The sequence below is a fragment of the Pangasianodon hypophthalmus genome, chromosome 3, assembly GCF_027358585.1.
Source record: "Pangasianodon hypophthalmus isolate fPanHyp1 chromosome 3, fPanHyp1.pri, whole genome shotgun sequence".
In the NCBI taxonomy this organism is placed as follows: Eukaryota; Metazoa; Chordata; class Actinopteri; order Siluriformes; family Pangasiidae; genus Pangasianodon; species Pangasianodon hypophthalmus.
The window spans coordinates 20,605,255-20,618,544 of record NC_069712.1 but is presented as its reverse complement, the minus strand read 5'-3'; the positions used below and the strand labels follow the sequence as shown (position 1 = coordinate 20,618,544).

General features: G+C 37.7%; 2 protein-coding genes across 3 annotated transcripts in view; one reads left to right on the top strand and one right to left on the bottom strand.

Annotated features, from left to right (window-relative positions):
* Positions 1-55: 55 nt before the first annotated feature.
* commd8 (COMM domain containing 8) lies at positions 56-2,843 on the bottom strand. The gene is made up of 5 exons (XM_026936694.3): positions 2,705-2,843; positions 2,110-2,265; positions 1,536-1,688; positions 923-1,078; positions 56-820 (listed from the first exon to the last, which is right to left on the bottom strand). Exons 1-5 carry the CDS (start codon positions 2,747-2,749, stop codon positions 800-802), a joined length of 531 nt encoding a protein of 176 aa, XP_026792495.3. The 5' UTR covers positions 2,750-2,843; the 3' UTR covers positions 56-799.
* A 2,213-nt stretch (positions 2,844-5,056) lies between these two features.
* Positions 5,057-13,290, top strand: part of atp10d (ATPase phospholipid transporting 10D) — a 31,974-nt gene continuing 23,740 nt past the window's right edge. The window contains exons 1-3 of one of the 2 annotated variants that reach the window (XM_026939078.3): positions 5,057-5,271; positions 6,615-6,985; positions 12,817-13,011. In XM_026939078.3, coding sequence (XP_026794879.3) covers positions 6,696-6,985; positions 12,817-13,011 — 485 coding nt within the window. In that variant the 5' untranslated portion in view covers positions 5,057-5,271; positions 6,615-6,695. The remainder of the gene's footprint in view (positions 5,272-6,614; positions 6,986-12,816; positions 13,012-13,290) is intronic. The other variant, XM_053232792.1, reaches the window with a different exon arrangement.

The following is a 13,290-nucleotide window of genomic DNA, read 5'->3' as shown; positions in this document are numbered from 1 at the left end:
GCTCTAGCTGAGCAGCCCATCGGTGCAGCATGAAGCAAATGGCTGAGGGGGGGGGAACAATAAAAAATGCAGTTTATTTAATAATCGATTCCTTCCCCATCACACACTCATACAGCCAGGGTTCTCCTTAGGGGTGGGCAAATGGACTGAACTGACAGTTAATTGAAACTGAAAGACTTGGCTAGACCAGGGAGGGGAAACAATGAGGAAAATTCTAATCAGACAGACTCTGCTCTCATTAATTATTATCTGTTACAGGCTCTGCTCACATTAATTATTATCTGTTACTCCTGAATGAGCAGTGGTATATCTGTCAAGAGCTTTGACTGTGTTGACTGTGTTAATGTGCATTGAGTTCAATCTTCAATAATTTGAACAATGCTCAATTCTATACATCATCTTCCATACTCATTCACACTTTTAGAATAGGGAAATGGTTTGTTTTCATGTTTAAAAAGGCATGAAGAATTTGGAGAAATTTGTTAAATAATCAAGCTCCTGATGTCTAATTAAACACTCTTGTAGAAAAATGAAGAGAAGCAAATATTCAGTTATGTCAGTCCATTTCAAATGCTGTTAAATATAATGATCTCAACCTCAGTTATCACCATACAACCGAGGCACTGAGTCACGGGCGACCTCCACATGCACTAGGCTCCACACACACAACTTCAGATACACACATTCATCCTAGTCTTTCTTTTTCCTATTTGAACTGTAGCAGCATCCTATAAAAGCACTGCAGTTCCTCACTCCTGAGGCATGTCCTCGCACATCCACAGCTCTTCATATGCTCCATTCATTTCATCTGCAGGATCACCTATGAGCATACAGAGTGTCTTAGAGGAGAGATCAGTGTGCAGCTCCAAAACGGTGACTAATCAAATTATGAGAAATGATGCATGTGAGAGAAAGAGAGTACCTTATTAGCAGCCTCTAATGCGGTGATGAGTGTGTTTAACTCTTCTTTGTTCATTTCTACGTTTACAGCTCTCTGGAGTCCATTCTCTGTCAGGTCGAGACAGAGGTTCAGTAGGGGAGTGTTTAAAGATGACAGCTTATCGCTGGATAATGCAAGCTAAACAAAAAAAAGGGAGGGATGAGAATGAAACAGAAAGCTATTTGGTCAACCAAATCATTGTCTTAACTTGCAGGGCTAGAAATGCACCAACGCCATTTTGTTCCATTTTCTATATAATGATGATATCAGAATGCTGGGTATTGGCTAATTCCCAATACTGACATTCTCTTAATAACTGTGAGCTGACGGCAGTATTCTGCAGTAAAGTTACGCAAAACATCAGAGGCACAGGGACAGCGTGCTTTAAAACAATTTGCGAGCTATGTTCATGAACAATATCTGTGTCATGTCTGTCAACATTACATGCTTTCACGGCATAAAATAGGTCAGTGGATCAGTGATACAGAAGGATCTGATCCTGATCCAGCCTTCCAGGTGAGTATCAGCCCTGATACCAATAGTCAATATCAAGTTGGTGCATCCCTAGAAAGGACAACTTTGCACTGTTGTGTACTTTTAGCTGCCAGTTGAAGTCATCTAGTTGTGTACTGCAGATTCTGTTGGTTCTGTCCACCAGCGCTTGCCTGATCTCCTCCTGCCTGGCATGCACACACTGCAGAACAGCCTCTGCACGTACAGATTCCAAATCACCCAGTAATTCCTGTAACTATAAACACACACACACACACCAAATGCACAAAAAAACAAAATGCATGAGATACTGTCCATAAGAGCTCAACATTTAAAATGAAGGGTATGCAAACCATGCACCACATTAAGCAGACTCAAACAGAGATTAGTCCTGGATGACTTCTACATACAAATCTTTATAATATATAAAGTGATACACTATATGGCCAAAAGTATGTGGACACCTGACCATCTGCAAAGTTGAAAGCACACAATTGTATTGGATGTTTATGTATGTGGCAGCATTATGATTTCCTTTCACATGAACCTACTCCAGCATGAAGATGCTCATGTGCACAAAATGAGGTTCAGGTATCCACATACTTTTGGCCATATCGTTTGTGTAAACATAATTTAAGCCCTAACCATTGCCCTTCACATGTAAACAGATACTTAACCTCCTGATCTGAGCATTTCCTCCCAACAGCGACTCGGAAGAAGTAGGTTAGTGAGCTGATGAGTTCTCCCCACTCCAGCAGACTCCATGTTTCACCATACTCTGTGCGCTTTGGGTGACTCCGACCACAGATCCCATCCACCACCCTGTGCAGGAGCTGGACATGCAGTAACGACATTAAGTTGATTCATCATATGTATAAGACAATAATTAATTTAATTAGTTGTTTATCCAAAAAACATCAACAACATTATCTTTAGCAATGCAGTGTTATGACTTTCAATGGAATACATCACCAGGAAAATATCTAGGCTCTGTTGCACAATCACAGAACACTTCAGTGGGACAGCAGAATGATTTTACTCATAACCATTAAATAAACAGCTTTAGTCTTCTGTTGCGGTTATACATAATGTGTATGGCCACCTGCTGTATTACTGATGCTGTATGCTAGCTTGGGCTCCTTTTCCGTATAAAACATTACTTTTTTCCCCAAACACAATGCCTGCACCAATATATTTATACACTTCACATTATGATACAAGTACAGTTACTGACTTTATAGAACAACACCCATCCGGCTTTCTGTTACCTACTTTAGGACACTCTGTTGGAGAGATTTTATCGAGCAATTTTAGCATTGTTGCTATCACGTCCTCTTTCCTCCACACAGCATCAGCTGACACACATGTCACATGACTGATGCCCTCAGAGCCGTGTTGCCAGATCCGCAGTTTTCATCCCTACGCATGGGGTTGTGCATTTTGCGTACCTTATATAAAAAGGGTACATATATTTTAAAAATCACCATGAAATATAATAATTTGCTTATTTTCAAACCATATACCAACATATCCCAACCAATATTAAAAACACCAATCCACCACTTCTTAATTTATGACATCCTCCGTAACATTTTTTCCCCCTAATGTTAGTATTAGGTTATGGTGTTTCTCATAATGCTTCGTCAGAAGTGGGGAATATTGTCTGATATAACCTTTAAATATTCCACTTTGCAGTTATAGTCACGTTACACTTGAAGGCTGTGTGTTTGACAGGAGGTTTTGGTTCTGGTTTTATGGACTGTTATTTTGACAATAGAGCAGAGTTATTTACACAGACCTGGCAACCCTGCCTGCGAGGAAGATTGAAGTGTATCGCCTTAACACAGTTTAACACAGATTACAGTTTTGAAATATTAACCGAAGTCAGCATTCGTCGACACTGATTTAGTATTTCGTAATTTAGCGTTTTATTTACAACTAAAGTAAACAAAAGTGCCAAGGTTTATTTTAAGCAAACTGAAAGTATATTTTTACAAGACAAAACAGAGTAAACCCGGAAGCACGTGCGGAACTTCAAGCTAAAAGTCTTCGGTCTATGACATGAAAAAGTCATCTTTTTGTCATCATCAAAAGTCATCATCTTTGAGCTCAGATTGTCAGCTATCGTATCCTCGTACTGTAATGACCAGTTGTCTTGACAGTCAATACATGGTCACTGGCATTGAATTTGACTCTTTGTCCTTGTTGTCTAACCTTCCTTTGTTTCTGCTGTACAAACATATAGCACACATCATGAAGGGCTTTCATTCAGTTCAGTTCAGTTAGGGGTTATGAGCAGGAAAGACATGAAATGTGCACTGGATTGAGTAAAGAACCACTGCTTTTGGCTATGGGATAGTAGACATTATCAATTTATACCACTAATTTACTATAACAACCCCTTTTAGTGGCATAGTGGTGATATTGTTATTGAAAATCTGTGGATTCCAGAAAGCAAAGTAACCATGGCCTAAATTCAGATTATTACCATTCTGATATGTTTCTTGTCTGATTGACTTGGCCCAGGTGTTGCAGTCTATTAATGTAGAATAAATATCCAGAATTCTTTGGAAAATACTGTACACATTCAGCTTTCACTGCTGCAGCAACACTGGCAGAGGGTAATCTCAGCCTCGACAACACATGCAAGTGTAATGTAAAGGAATAATATGATCAGTCAGTCCTGGATCAGTGGAGTGCATTTCTCATTAAAATATCAGATTCATATTATTCATACACAATAAATGGAGAAACTGCAGAGTAGGCTGACTTACAGCAGTAATAAGGTAGCACACAAGTTTAATCTACAAGGTACAAGGGTCATTCTACAAGGTACAAGGTAAATTAATCGCAGTGCATAAAGTTTCCAGACAAACAGGACATTTCAGACAAAGATCTTTCATCATCTGTGCAAGCAGCATGCTTTCCAGAAGTGTACTGTGCTGCACTTTTACTACATCTACTTACAAATACAGACATATTAGCGTATCACAATATATAGAATAAAAAAAAAATAAAAAAAAATCATTAAAGATAATGATGATGATCATAATGATGTTGATGATGATACTCAGTGTATTATATTATTATTATTATTATTATTATTATTATTATTATTATTATTATTATTATATTGTGGATGTTAATAATTATAATAAAACAATAAAACAATCTGATAATGATAATAATGATAATAATAATAATACACACTGAGCATTATTATTATTATTATTATTACCACTACTACTACTACCATTATAGAGGATTATATCTTTATTGCCTAAATAAGATCAAGTATAGACCATTTGTAAATCAGAACTGTGTCCGAGTTTATTGAATCACATGAAATAAGGACAACAGATCAGAGAGAGAGAGAGAGAGAGAGAGAGAGAGAGAGAGAGAGAGAGAGAGAGAGTTTAGAATTAATATTCCATGTATTTTCCAAATATCCAGCAGTGAAAACCAAACTACCGTTTGTGATGGATGCTATATGTGATGGAAATAGATAATGGGAGCCTGGACAAGGAGTGTAATTTTTTTTTTTTTTTTTTTTTTTTGTGCATATTGATACTTCTTTTGTGTATAAAAGAATACAAATGGAACTTCCCACAAATGCAAATGTCTCAGGAGGCAGATGCTGCAGCCGCTGATGCGCATAAGCCGGTAGCAGGAGGAGATCAGAGCAGGTTCCTGCTGTGAAGCCGCTCGAGCTTGAAAAATGTAACAAACGCCGAGAAAAGCTGATACATAAGATACACACCACACCTCACACCTCAGCGCGCGGGCCTGACTGAGGAGAAGCTCGCGGGGTCACGCGCCAGAGCCGATGAGCTGACTGGGTAAGTTTAGTGGCGCTGAGAGCGGCTGTGTTCGTTTACTCTACCGGTAACTATGTTAGCGAGCTACTGACAAGTTAGCCTGCCAGCTAACCAGCGAAACTGTACCTAACCAAAACCTGCGGTTCCAATGAGCCTGAGAGGGAGTATAACACCAGAAAACACTCGATATTATAACCGTTTTTGAAGTTGGAACAGTTTCCAGGCATCATTACGCCTGTTTCTGATTCTGAATAAAAAACTAAAGCTGTTATTTAAATACACATACATCAATTATGCGCCGTTATTATTGGCTCCACCGGTTTGCATCACTATCAGTTCATCTAGCGGTTCAGCTAGCCTTAGTAGGACGCTTTAGAGCGTATTTCGTGTCTCTTCGTCTTATGAAGTTCTCGTGATTTCTAATCCTCTAGTTTGTGCTATTTCATAGCAGAACCTATGAGGGGAGGTTAGCTTTTGTCTCCTCCGGCTTCTAGGGGCTTGTGCTGAAAGACCTGAGTGTGAAAGGCTTTGTAAACAAGTTACTAAAAGCGTATAGCACTTCCAAAAAACGAGTCTCAGAGATAGAAACCCGTAAACTACTCATAATGTTGTCTGAACTGAAATGGACTTCATCCAAGGGGTATCAGAAATCAGTTCACTTCAGCCTGTCACAAAACCGGAGAAACCGGAAATGAGTAACAAAAAAAACTCTATTTTGTGTGAGCATGGCTTTGTATGCCTGTTTGATTGTACTGGGTGTTGGAAAAAGCACAAGTAGTTAATTATCAGAGTGCACATTTTGGTACATATCAGTCCTGGATAGACTAATCAACACCCAGTTTATTTTCTGATAAACACTGCATCATTTAAAGGTCACTCTTATTTTTTTTTAGTAGCTGCTTTTTCTACTTCCTTTTTTTTCTGTAAACCAATTTTCCCAGAACACAAAACAAGCTACACATACATCGCACTAAAGGTCCTACTAAGACTTTCACTTTGAAAGCTTTACAGTAAAATTCCTTTATTGCCATAATTTAGAAGAGTTGGGTCTTTTTTTTTAAGCATGAAATGTATTCTCTGGGCTGGTTGCTGTTTCGACAAGCTGTGGCCACCATCGTTTAACAGAACTCTGCAAAACATTAAGCAACTTCCTGCTACAAAAATGATAACTGGTTATTAATGTTAAATGGGTGGAATAACTCTCAGAGTTTGATCTAGGCAGGTGGAAAGAATGATGAAGGCTCCATCAACACAAACATGACTAGGGTGGAAAGATGATTTTGAGGCTCTTTAAATTGTTGTGATTGCTGTTTTATGCTAATATTAAGTTAGTCGTTTAGTTTCATATTTGCTTGTGTGTGCAGGAAAGTTGTAAAGGCTCGGCGGGAAGCAGGGGCCTGAACTGAGCCTTTCTGCATCAGTCTTTGGGACCTCTTGAGCCACTAATGGAGCGGTTCCATTGGTTTCGGCACAGATGGCAACAGGTATCCTCAACAGAGTCAAAGCAAGGCTGGCCCTCTGCTAATGACTCACTGACCTCAAAAGGTGATTTAGATTGTCAGGACCACTCAGGACGCAGGCTTTCTGGAAAACGAAGAACAGTGGTGGCACGATATGGTCCATACCGGGCAGAATACCAGAGCATCTCTAAAGGCTATCAAGGCAACAACATTCGGACCACTAAGTACACCCTTCTCGGTTTCATACCCATGAATCTGTTCCAGCAGTTTCACAGGTAAAAGCTCATATTTAAAGGGCCCATATTTCACCCTATGTAATTCATTGTAACAATGATTTTCAACCAGGCTTTATTCTTTAGAAGTAAATTTGGCTGGTTTTGTTACTGTGCCTTTAAGCTTGATATAGGTAAATGATCTCTGTTGTGTGTAACTTGAGTGATAATGGAGAATGGCGTATCTCCACCTCCTCCACTAAGTCACATGTGAAAACACCTTGAATGCAGTACAACAGCATTAGTTCAATGGCTGGGTGAAATGACCACATGCAGATCACTTTATGGATTTTTGACAGAATAGTGAAGAAACAGGCATTTAGATTCATTGTGTCACTCTTAGAGCAGCAAGCTACAACTATTTGTATTTTGTCTCGTTAACTTTACAGACCATGCATGAACTTTTTATAGTTCTACAGAAATAATACAACTTTTGTTTCACAAAACCAGCTGATTTCAAAATCAAATATCTTGAATTTTTTTGTTTACCCATACATTCTCTTAACAATGTACATGATGCATTATGGACATAAGGCATTTCTGTGTATCTGTGTTTATCCCTTTTTGACTCGTGTGACTTAACAACAATTAAGCTACACTTTGGACCATCTTAATGTACATTAACAAAAATATTATGACAGTATAAAATGTCCTCTCTTATACAGAATAGTTCCTTGTTTATACCGAAAGGGACTTTGATAATACTTGAATATGATAATATCTGATAGCCAGTTTGGAACACTACAGAGAGCTAGGAACAAAACAAAACAACAATAACAATAACAAGGAAAGAAAAAAGGGATATCATGTGATTATATTCACATCATTTCTGCTTTTACAGATACAGGTCCGTTTTTTTTTTTTTTAAAAAAGATTCAGTACACTGTTATTAAAATAGTTTATTTAATCTCTGTGCTAACAGTATTATAAATGCAATCGTTGTGTTGATTATTTGATAACTTTACACTGAGGTTCTTAACACCAAATATAGATAGGACTGGATCTATATTAGACAGTATTTTAGACAGGACCTGAAAAATTGTGAGCCAGTAGCTACAAATGTTTGGACATCACCAGAAGATATGGCCTAGTGAAGCTGGTATCTGTGCACAATGATCAAAAGCTGAATAGATGGAAAGATTTGATGGAAAGATTTACATACTCATATATACATTCCCATATGTACATATATATGCATACATATCCACACCTACTCATATTCCCACATTTATGACATGTCGGCATTTAATTTTCTAATGGCAGTTGGCACAAATGACATATATAAACATATTTTTCCTTGCTTGTCGTTGTCTAAATGCATACCTCTCTGTGCTTTGGGTCTCTGTAAATAACTTTTCTTAATTCTGGGGGTCTTTTGTCCAAATAAATTAAGTTATAACTTTATAGATTTTTAAAAATGCCTTATTAATAAAGAAGGATACATTAAAAAAGAACTAGATATTTAAGCACGATATTCATTTTAACAACGTTAATTTGACCTGCAAGTGAAATGGAGAGATTAGATCGCCTTTCAATGTTTTGCACTGCATGATCATATCATTTCAAATCATTTTGCTTAAACAATTCAGAGAATGATATAGTTTAATGAATGTGATGAATTTCAGAGAATGATATAGTTTCAGAGAATAATATTCTATAGTTTCAGAGAATGATATAGTTTAATGAACGTGATGAATTTTGGGCCAAATCCAACCCTCGAACAGGGCCATGAATAGATAATTGCATTCGACCCTGTAAAGGCCCTCTCAGTGTACAAAGAAATAAGAATCTCTGGGTGATTATGGTCAGTACTGGGGATATAAATGACAAGCAATCTTCTAATGTTAAAAAAATAAAAGCCAAATTTTAATAAACCCTGTCTGATCTGAGTGAATCACTATTGACTGACTATTTTCCATGCGGGTAGCTAAAATCTTAGCTAGTATTTTATCAAGCAGACTCACTGGCCTGTACGAGCTTGGAGCTAATGGGTCTTCGTTTTTCTTACGTATCAATGAAATACTTGCTTGATAAAATATTGGCGGCAGACACCCATTTGCAAGTGATTCATTAAATTCCTCAAGCAGCAGAGGTGAGATGAGATCGTTGAATGTTTTGTAAAACTCTGATGTATAGCCATCTGCTCCTCGGGCTTTAGAACCCTGCATATTTCTTTTTATTGCCTGGATTACTTCCTTCATGATTAGAGGTTTTTCCAGAAGCTCCCTTCAGTTCACAAAAATTCTGTTCACAAAGCAGTTATTCTTTAAAAGACACCAGTGAAAATTCCCCAGTCACTGGTTTTCTATTTTTAAGGACAGAAGTGCCCTCATGAGACTTAAGCTTGTACACTGGATGTAAATAGCAGCTAAAACCAGAGTCTTTGTATTTCTGTCATAAATAACGAGCCTTGTTTCCAAGTGCTTCTTAGCATCTGTATTCTGAGAACTTTGCAGCCTCTCGAGTATATAAACCAACCCTTTGTCTTTTTCTGAAGTTGCCAGGGTGGCTCTTTATCTGTCAGTTCTGCTAAGTGCTGGACCTGGAGGTCTAGACCTACTACAACACCATAGTTCTGAAGCAGAGCTTTGCAACTCTGGTCCTCTGGCAGCAGGCTTCAGGACAAAGCATTGGAGACTTGGTTTGTGAATGTCATGGGTCTAAGAATAAGACGTGTGGCTTTGGCACCATTTTCAGTTGTCCTGAGTGCTTTGGTTGGGAAAGATCCTACTTCAGACCACTGCTGCGTAGCCTGTAAGAAGAAGCCCTTTAATATGGATCATTCCTACAATTGGTTTTTCCATGTCTGAGTAGGACGTTATTGATTTGTGTAGTGTGCGGCTTTCATCTGCTATGTTCTGTAATGGAATGTTGTATGCATCTGTGTGGTTGTAGAATGGGTGTTTTAATGCCAGAAAAACATAATACAGTTGCATACATTCAGAATGTCAAGAGACAGAAGCAATCAGTGCAACATCCAAGGACAAGGTGCAGAATTTGCATTCAAGGTCAGTCAGTTTCATGCTCATAAGACTTTGTGGGGAAGAACAGGCAAGTACATTGCACAAACCAAATGACATAACCTTAAACTGAATGAGTCCATGTTGAGCAGGACTCCATCTGAAGAGTTTTATGTTTTAGTGTTTTGAAATGTAGGAAATGGAAACAGTAATTATGGATAATATTTCACATAAATACTTTCATTAGAGTTTAGCAGGTAAATTCTTTGTCAATAAGTGAAATGTTGAAGAAAAGATAGGCTTTTTTTTTTACAGGGAAAACACTGCATTTAGTGTTGTGACACGATTTTCATCATATACTGTACCTCTCATTCAACAAACCAACAAAACAACTCAGCATAAACAGCATGATGCTTGTGTTGTGCTGAAATCTTCTTGGCATCTAATGGATGTTATGTCTAAAGTGTTGTCCTAATGTTAAACAATACAGTTGAATAAGTGTGAAATCCCATACATAAGTATGAAATTGAAATTGAAAAGAGCCCAAAATATTGCACAACAAATGCTGCACAGCATAGAGTGAGAGCTGACTATACTTTTCTGGTGCACGTTTACAAAGTATTTACACATATTCTGCCTCAGGTGGTGGATAGTTAAGCTTAGAAAATTCACATAGCTTGTTTGCTACAGTGAACATAGTCCAACATACCTCTCCACATCCTTTACTGTTTATCTAAGTATAAGAAAGAATATGGGGAAAAAAAGTTTTGAAAACGAAGCCATCGTAAGGTGGGGTTTGAGCACTTGAGTAGCTTGACTCACAAGGTAGTTCTAAAGACTTGAGGGGGTAATGTGGGTTTGTCAGACTTGAGGTTACACTTCATGTAACTGATTCCATGAAGCCACTCCTCCAGAGATCAGAATTATTGAAAATAGGTGGGTCAAGATTAGATTCATGCAAGAAAGAGGTTAAAATACTTCACATGCTGCTGAGGGTAGTGGACAGTCCCCAGTCACCTGTCGTATGTATGTATGGCTGAGCACTTGTTCAGTGTGGGCTATGTGGTAGTGCTTAAAGGAGCAGCATGGTGTAGCACAGCATTGCATCTTCCAGCCCCAGTGTTTTGACATAATTCTTAATTTTGTTTTCACTCACCAGTGACCTATCAATACAATCACCATGACAGAACAGACCAACAAATACATCATACAACTCCTGGAAATCTCTACCACTATCCAAGAGGTTCTATGTGATAACATTCTCCACTCCAGTGTGAATGGCAGAAGTGATTTGTCTGGCTGTAGACTGTTTGCATACACATTCTTGCCATTCTCTTTGGAGTGATTAAGGCTTGAAACGCTCTTCTTCCTTATTCTTGTCAATCATATGATATGTAACATATTGGAACATTTGTGTGAAAGTGGGAAGTGAGCCAATACACTGACAAATCAATGTTTGAACCAGAGTGTAATTGTGAAACTGGGACTGGCTATAAGTATATGTTTAACAACAACGATTAAAATATTTGTTCATGCTTAAATGAATGATACTGTTACAGCTAGGTTATGTGGATTACTAGAGATGATGGTTAAATGGGAGAAACAAAGATGTGGTTGCCAGGTGTACTCAGTTACTCAGATATCCTCTGCTGCTCTTTCATCTTCACATACTCAGTTATTCGGTGCTGCTCTTTAAGTAAATATTGCACCTCACTGCATCCTAATATTGCATTCTCTTTGTTCTGTTTGTATTTATTGAAATTACTCTGTAGTCACTTCATACACTAGTACATTTAATACAAATAAAGTGACAGTAAGTGGAGCTAAGCTGAATGTAAGGCAACCACCTCTTTAATGTTAGTTAGATAAACAGAAATGGGCATCTGCAAATGATGTACAATTTTACTGAGAAAAGCATACTCTGAAAAACCTTGACATTCCTAAAGCAAAGTATTACAAATGGTTTCTCCAGCCCTGGCATTGTTAGTTAGTTTAACACCGATTGTTTGTTAGTTTGGTAAAATGCAGGCATATAAGTGACAAACAGGTGAATGTAAATCCTACACTTATGGTTAATGAATAAAGAATTAGCAAAGCTTTTGCAAGTTAACACATTACCAGTGATGCAGCTGTAGCCCAGTTCAGCACCTCCTAAACAACATTTATCACCTCAAAGTGTCTTTACAGACCCAGCTGCTATAGACTGAGTAGGTGGCCTTACTGAAACATACTGCAAGTAGTTATGTAAAAGTTTGCATGGTAGTGATTTGTAGTCAATTATTTTTTCATGAAGAATTCAACATTAGTTGTCCTTACTCTAATTTGCATGTATGGACAGTATGGTTCGGGCCTATAAACATTGCTTTTTTTCAAACAAAGCTACATTTTCCATGATTACTTTTAATCAGGCAGGCTTCTGATGCACAGCTGGACAGACACAAATGGTGAGGCTAATACAGAAACACTTTATGGTTATATCACAGTAAGAAAGTAGAGAGGTCCTTGAGTCAGTGCAGAATGGCTGCTGTTCTAGTATATACAGTGCTTTCAGAAAGTATTCACCCCCCCCCCGTGATTAATTCTCTCTTTGCAGCATCAAATTTAAATATATTAGATTTTTTTTAATACTCATTTTGAAATTACTCTCCACAGTATATAATTGAAATAAATTTAAACAAAATAATAGTAATAATAATAGTATTTAGATGTCCTCATAATTATTAAGATTTAAAAAAGTCTAAAAACTAACTAAAATTAGGGCATTGAATAATTTCTGGAGGCACTGTACATGATATGTGAAAAATGAGGAAGAATGACCGTGATAAAATGGTAATTGGTAAATGGTCTGGGACAATAGAATGTATGTTTTTGCAGAGCGGCAAACCTGTACTTTCTGTTCCTGGTGTTGCTGAACTGGGTTCCAGTGGTGGAGGCCTTTCAGAAGGAGATCACCATGATCCCTCTCGTTGTCGTGCTCACTGTCATCGCCTTCAAAGACGCCTTAGAGGACTACAGGCGCTACTGCTATGACCGGAGGATCAACAACAATCTCACACACGTGTACAGTGGGTCAGTATGTGGGTAAATAAATAAAAAAACAAATGAGATTGTGATTTATGATATTGCCTCCCTTTGATTTTCTTTTAAGAAAATGACAAATTTTATCATCTGCAATTTATGTGATATGATCACATAATGTAGTGCTTCTACTAATGTCTATGGCAATACAATGCATTTGGTCAAGAAGGATAACCTAAAGAAAAGAAAAATAAAAAACTTACAATATTCTAGTTGCATAAACTAATACTTTGTTGAAGCACCTTTTGATTTTTTACACCACTCAGTCTT

Bases quoted from the DNA above. Each gene is read 5' to 3' on its own strand.
- commd8 (XM_026936694.3), bottom strand. From the start codon at position 2,749: ATGCTAAAATTGCTCGATAAAATCTCTCCAACAGAGTGTCCTAAA. The intron at 2,266-2,704 runs GTAGGTAACAGA...CTGCATGTCCAG, and splicing joins CTCCAACAGAGTGTCCTAAA to CTCCTGCACAGGGTGGTGGA. The intron at 1,079-1,535 runs GTACACAACAGT...TTTTTTGTTTAG, and splicing joins ACTTCAACTGGCAGCTAAAA to CTTGCATTATCCAGCGATAA.